Source organism: Triticum urartu, chromosome 2A (genome assembly GCF_056163025.1).
Source record: "Triticum urartu cultivar PI428250 chromosome 2A, HENAU_Tu73, whole genome shotgun sequence".
Classification (NCBI taxonomy): domain Eukaryota; kingdom Viridiplantae; phylum Streptophyta; class Magnoliopsida; order Poales; family Poaceae; genus Triticum; species Triticum urartu.
Genome location: NC_141874.1, coordinates 62982189 through 62988967, shown reverse-complemented (window position 1 = coordinate 62988967; position 6779 = coordinate 62982189). Strand labels below are relative to the sequence as shown.

At 48.2% G+C, this 6779-nt stretch overlaps 1 protein-coding gene across 1 annotated transcript; it reads right to left on the bottom strand.

The window, feature by feature from the left end:
• Nucleotides 1-646: 646 nt before the first annotated feature.
• On the bottom strand, nucleotides 647-2427 carry LOC125540965 (NAC domain-containing protein 92-like). The gene is made up of 3 exons (XM_048704478.2): nucleotides 2103-2427; nucleotides 1732-2018; nucleotides 647-1570 (listed from the first exon to the last, which is right to left on the bottom strand). The coding sequence occupies exons 1-3, from the start codon at nucleotides 2296-2298 to the stop codon at nucleotides 989-991; spliced, it is 1065 nt and encodes a 354-aa protein (XP_048560435.2). The 5' UTR covers nucleotides 2299-2427; the 3' UTR covers nucleotides 647-988.
• Nucleotides 2428-6779: the final 4352 nt, after the last annotated feature.

The following is a 6779-nucleotide window of genomic DNA, read 5'->3' as shown; positions in this document are numbered from 1 at the left end:
GAGTTGACGCAGCGAGGCGGCGGCAGAGAGCATAGTATCCTCCCGGTCGTCATCTTCCTATACAGACGACGGCGGCCCGGAACGGCTGTTCCAGGCTTCCAGCTAGAGGCTGCAGTTGGTGTTGTCTGGCGACGGCGACGGACGGAGGTACTACATCGGTGCTGCCTAGGCGCCGCGGACTGGTTGTTTGCGAGCAGCTAGAGCGGCTGTTCCGGTTGCAGGCTGCAGGTGATGTAGGCTGCCGCCGACGGCAGACAGAGGCAGGGGTGGCTGGGCGATGAACAGAGATAGAGAGAACGAGCTGCGGCGGCTGCATGCATGCTTTTACTCATCGGCAGAGAGAGATAGAAGAGGGGGTAGAGTTTGGTTCTTGTTTTTTTATTTCCTGGGTGCCTAGTCAGCAGTCCAGTCAGCGTTGACTTCGGTCAAAACCGCTTGGCAGACACAAAACCGAGACTAGGGTTGTGTTTTGGACCTCGTGGTTAGTTTGGGGTGTATTTCGACCGGTTTCAAAGTTGGGGGTTGTAAATCAAACCGAGTGGCTAGTTCGAGGTTGAAATGTGGACTTCTCTCATGTTCGATTAATAGTCGAATAAATAAAACATTTACAATGGGAATAATTCAGCTCCATCAACACGCAATCAGATTTATCGACCAACACGATCGGGTTCATCCCTTAATCGCTAAACTGTATGCTGGCAATCAGGTACCTATGTACAAACTACACACCCTAAAGATTAATCAGCACTCTCTCCACTCACAGGCCATCATTATGCCTGCACGCATCAGCAAACACCCGACGATCCTCCTCGAATCACCACCGCCTAATGAACTCAATCCTTAATCGAAAGTTTTTTTTTTTGCGGTTAATCGAAAGTTAACGAAGCAACTAATCAGTCGAAGAGCTAGCATGCATCAACCAAATAACCATCTATAGCTACCAGCAAACTGAGACGCTCCAATCCAGCGAATAGATGGATGGATTCAATCAGATCTTCCACATGTCGGAGTAGTCCATGAGAGCCTCGCCCCGGAACAGCTCCTCCAGATCGAGGCACGACCGCGACGACGGCATCAGGAACGAGGTGTCCGCGCCGGCGAGCGCCCCCATGTCCAAGCCCAGCGCCGACGAAGACGCTACCTCCGCCTTCGGCTTGCAGTACATGCGGATCGCGGCCTGCTGGTCCACCACAGCCTGGTAGGTTGAGTACCCGGCACCGCCAAGATTGCCGTTGGCCGTCGCCGGCATGAAGTAGTCTGGGCTCTGCATCTGCTGCTGCTGCGGCGGCGGCGGCTCCATCTTGATAGTCAAATGCTCCGCGTCCGGCTCGAGCGGCAGGGCGGCGCTGGAGGTGGAGCTCGAAGCGCCGGCGAAGTCGTCAGCGCCAGACGGAGAGTCCATGAGCATCGGCAGGTCCGCGTCGTCGAACAGGTTGAGGTTGGTGTCGATGAGCAAGTCATCGAGGAAGGCGAGCGGGTCCTCCATGGCCCCGCCGGCCGCCGGCGCCATTTGCGGAGCATTCTTCGCCGCCAAGTCTTTGTTGAACACCCGGCAAACAGCCCAATCGTCCTGCGCGCACGCAACAGGCAGGTTGAGAATACAACACGAGAAGAATAAGAAACAAATGGCGAACGCGACATGTGAGCGTGTGGTCCAGAGCATCTCCAGATGCTCCGGCGGTTCGATCGATCGACAGGGAGACGGGGACAATCGAATCTTGCTGGCCGTACCTTGGCGGTGCGGGGAAGGCGATGGGGCAGCTCGCCCTCGAGGCGGTACTCGTGCATCACCCACGGCGTCTTCCCGCCGCTGGGGGCGCGGCCGGTGTAGAAGACGAGCGTCTTCTTCATGCCGACGAGGACGGCGTCCCGGCCCTTGCCGCGAAAGATCTCCTTATCCTTCCCCGTCGCCTTCCAGTACCCCTTCTCCGTCGCGCGGTTGGTGCGCGTCCCCGTCGGGTACTTCCGGCCCTTGTGCACGAAAAAGAACCACTCCTTCTCGCCCATCTTCGCCTTCCCTGCAAAACGAACCGCCGGCCATGAGCGCGCTGCAAATCGAATCAAACGAACGCTCCTGTCAAGGAGGGAGTAGTAGTACTCACCGGGGAGATCCCACGGCTCGGTCTTGTTGAGGTCGACGTCGGCGATCACTTGGCAGGAAAAGGATTCGCGGAGGACCTTGCGGGTGAGGTAGTGGGTGACCACCTCTTCGTCGGTGGGGTGGAACCGGAAGCCCGGTGGAAGCGCCAGCTTCGGCTCCTCCACCTCCAGATCCATCACCGCCGTCACGTCGGACATCGCGGCGGCACCCTCTCGGATCTACTGCCTTGCTACGCTGTGGAAGAACTTGATGGGAGCGGGGGCTGAGGAGGACTAGATATGTGGAGAGGTGATTGTCTGAACGGTTTGGGGTTTGGAAGAGCGGCCGGGTGGGGGTGCTTATATAGCGTGAGGAAACTCACGGCAGTAATAATTCCAAGGCAGTAAATTAATGCTCCTACGACCAAGCGGCTAAGCATGTCCGAATGAATCGCTCATGATAACATCCTGGATAACGACTACAATCATCTAGAGTTAATAGGTTGCTACATATCCCGCAAAACAAATTAATATAGGTTGCTAAAATGATTTTAAATCACGGATGAAACTGACGCAATTCGCGGTGCTATCTCCGTTCAGAAACTGCCCCGCAATTTGAATGCCGTTGTGAATCGCGGGAGATGATGCTAAAATCGTCGGAGATGGAGCATTTCCTGACGCTAAATTCTTTCTTCGGCGATTTTAATCCTTGGTTGCTAATGATACTACTTCTGGATAAGCACTATGTAATCACCAAGTGTTAACCTGCTAATGATAAGTGCTAATTCTATTTGACACACACACAGTTACGTACTCCCTCTGTTCCGAAATAGATGACCCAGCTTTATACTAACTTTGTACTAAAGTTAGTACAAAGTTGAGTCATATATTTTGGAACGGAGGGAGTAGCTGTTAATGATTATGTACACACCGTTAGGTCGTTAGTAGTGCACACGTCAGTGTCCCTGCTGTTTTAGTGTGTGACCGAGAAAAAGAGCGGCTGATAATTCATCCCAGAATTCCACTTGTACTGTTGTCATGAAAGATACCGGTAACAACGAGCCTTAACATGTATCTGTTCCTGGCGAGGTCGTCCATATGCAGCCACAGAAAATTCAGAAAAAAAAAAAGGACGACAACTTCGGGAGTGAAAGCATACCGGTATGCGTTGTCGAATCGAGGGTTAAATCTGTAGTTTCAAGATCCTTTTCTCACTAACCGGACACGTACTGATACCGAACAACACACAAAATGGCACGTGAAATGCACTATTTATATGCAGTGACTAATCAGACCTGGCAGTTGAATCCACGGAGTTTACCGACGAGACGAATTTTTAACGGAGACGGTAGGTAGATGACTCGTATAGTAAAGTGCAAACTGATTTGAATTTGTTCAGGGGATCAAAATGTTTGGCAGTGCAGAACAGTATGTACCACCACATATTCCACTTGCATTGTGCTTAGAGAAAATGTGTTGATAAACTGCGACCATTTTCTCTTACGCGAGTAGTCCTCATGCCGTTTTACGGTTCTCCCAAGTCTACCTTATAAAAAAGTCTACCGTTGATATACGTTTATCATCTTCTAATTCTTTTTTTAAAATGTTCTTTTCTTCTAATTGAAAAATACTCCCTCCTTCCTACAACTAGCTTGAAAAACGATTTTATATCATGGGACGGAGGGAGTAGTAGTTTTGTCTGTTACTCAGGAAAAAAAATGCACCCAAATACTTAGCCACTAAGCACTAGTATGTTATCAACGATCTTAATTTTGACGTGTATAGTGCTTGGATCAGCCAGGATATACACTTATCTATGTATACGCAAAGACTAAATCTTGAGTGCATTAAATGCACTTGGAATTAACATTCCTATCTCGTATAATCAATTCGATTGTGTAGTGGGCGCTACGGAAAAATCCGGCCATGACGCTGCGGAGGCGCGAAATGCCGTGGTTGGTCCTATCACAAGTCACAGGAGTATCTGGAAAAAATAATATGTGTAATTAATTCAGCAAATCATGCCATATCTGTAAACTAGATACAGTTGCAACCTATGCAGTTTCGTGGACATTTCTTCGCCTGTCCATACCCTGGCTGGCTTTTCTGGAGCTGAAATATTATCCCATATCTGTAATGCATCCTAGATTGCTAGTACGAAAAAGAAATGGTCATCTGAATTTTGTATGTGAAGTAATTAGCATAATATTCAACCAAAACCAAGCGTTTCCTCGCACACAGCAATTCAAAAACCAGTGGGTTCAGAACAATACCGAAGAAGATAATGCTATACATGTATGCAATCATCAACTGATTACCGAAGCTATTTAGTGGCTAACACTTCCATAATTGCTCATGGCTTTGTTGCTAGAAGCTGCACGACGGGGAATCTCGATCCACAAATATACGGCATGGTGTTTGGTGGACCTGATCATCGGTCAGACTCAGAGTCCCTGTCGCCGCCCACATTGTCAGTTTCCGGAAGCAGACAAGCCTTCCTTATCATTCCTCGACAGCAACACTGTACCTGCTGCCATCTCTGAAGTTCACGGATATGGATTGAAATGAAAGTTTCGTTGGCATAAAATTCTCACAACGTGACATATAAAACCCCCAACCTATGAGAGGAAGAGGGAGATTCTCTGGAGATGTTTTACTCCAAAGCCGCGCCAATTTTAAACGTGAATTTTATATTGCTGTGGTCTCCCACGATCGCAGGCCGAGGCCAGGATCGATTGATTTGCTTGGTTCCAAAGGGCAGAAACGAAATGCAAATGCATGGCAGATGCAAAAGCCTTCTCACCTAATCATCTGCTGATATAGTACCATCCTTTTTGCTTGATTCTTCTCTCTTTTTGCTCTTTTTGTCCCGGCACGGGCGTAGTGTTATTTGTGCTTGAAGGGTGCAAATTCACTGCCAAGAGACGGGTGTTCGCCAGTGCTAGCATAGTACGTAGTAGTATGCGCTACTACTGGTGGCCTACGAAAACCTTTTTCAGTTGATTAACTCCTGGAAAGATTTCAGATAAAAAACTCCTGGAAAGATTTCGGTGACTTGATCCACCCCGTAGGAAGTAGCAACGGTCGTAGCCTTCCGTTGCGTGGCCGGTTACGTGGGTCCCGTCCTCATTTTCGTTTTGGAGGGTGAGCGACGAGGCACCGCCGTCACCCGGCCCGGGTCCAGCTCAAGGCTGTGCGTCGCAGCGACGTTTGCGACGGGATTCATGTGGCTTCCAGCTCACTCCAACGTGCTGCAGCTTCGGTGCCACCATTCCCTTGGCAGGATGCTCGGGCGGTGATCGGATAAGAGAACATCTATAACCTAATTAAGGCAAAGGAAGGATGTTAAACAAAAGGATATGGAAATTCGATAAGTAGAAAGATTTCCGTCTACCAATCACGTTGGAGAAGTTATTTTGATCCCAAGATCTTTATAGAGGGCTTGAATTTCAGGGCATGGACGAACCGTTTCACCGAGGAGGTGGAAAATGCAGTCAACCGAAAACCAGGAGACAAGGCACCCGATCCGGACGGCTTTACCGGCGCCTTTTTCCCAAAAAGAAATATCCAGGTAAACAGGACGTTATGAAAGCCATTTACCTGTTCTTACGTTATGGAAAATGCCCTCAACCGAAAGCCGGGAGACAAGGCACCCGGTCCGGGCGGCTTTACCGGCGCCTTTTCCAAAAGAAAAAATATCCGGATAAACAGGACGTTATGGAAGCCATTTACCTATTCTGGAACGCCCATGTTTATTCAATTTTTAATGTCTTAACTCCGCAAATCTTGTACCCTTGCCTAAGAAAGCGGAGGTGGAAGTTAACACTGAGTATAGGCCTACTAGTCTAATTCACGCCATCGCAGTTGCCATTCGGCTCTTGCTACATATGAATAAGCTCATTTCTAATGCTCAAAGTGCGTTCATCCAGAAAGAGAAACATTCACGGACTTCATTAGAAACCTTGCACGAAGGCTCCTAAGAAATGAAAGCACCCTCACTCCACCGAGGGACCTTCTTCTCCGCAGTGGGACTCCGCCCCACGGGCAAAGGTGGCGGCTTAGGCGAGACAAGGCAGAAGACATCCCCAAAGGATGTCTGGTGTGTAAACATGATCTTCCAAGGGCTTGAATCCGAGCACGCCCAGAAACAAGCTTCCCCATACAAAACTTCTCCTGCTTGTTCTTGATTTTTTAGCTCAAAATAATTGATTTTTTTGAAAATATAAAAACATGTAGAAAACATCAACTAGCACTACACACTGAATTAATAGGTTATTCCAAAAAAAAAAATTGGTGCCAAAACTATGCCAAAATGATATAAACATGCCATGAAAAAATTAAAAATTGTAGATATGTTTCAGACCTATCAGGTGCCTCGGCGTGAGCAGAACACGTAAAACCCTAATTTAACCATATATGATGTTTTTGTATCAGTGGAACCCCACAAACCCTACTTTAAGCATCTAGGGTGCCTCGGCATCAACGGAACACCTAAAACCCTAATTTAACCATCTAGGGTGTCTCAGCGCTGATGGAAGTCCTAAAATTAATGCATCCAACAACATCATATATAAATTACTAGAAGGTTCACACACTCAAACTAACTTAGTTATCATAAGCATATCAAGAAGGTTCACATACTCAAACTAAACATAGTTCAGTAGATTCGTCACACTCAGTAGTTCACATAGTCAACCTAA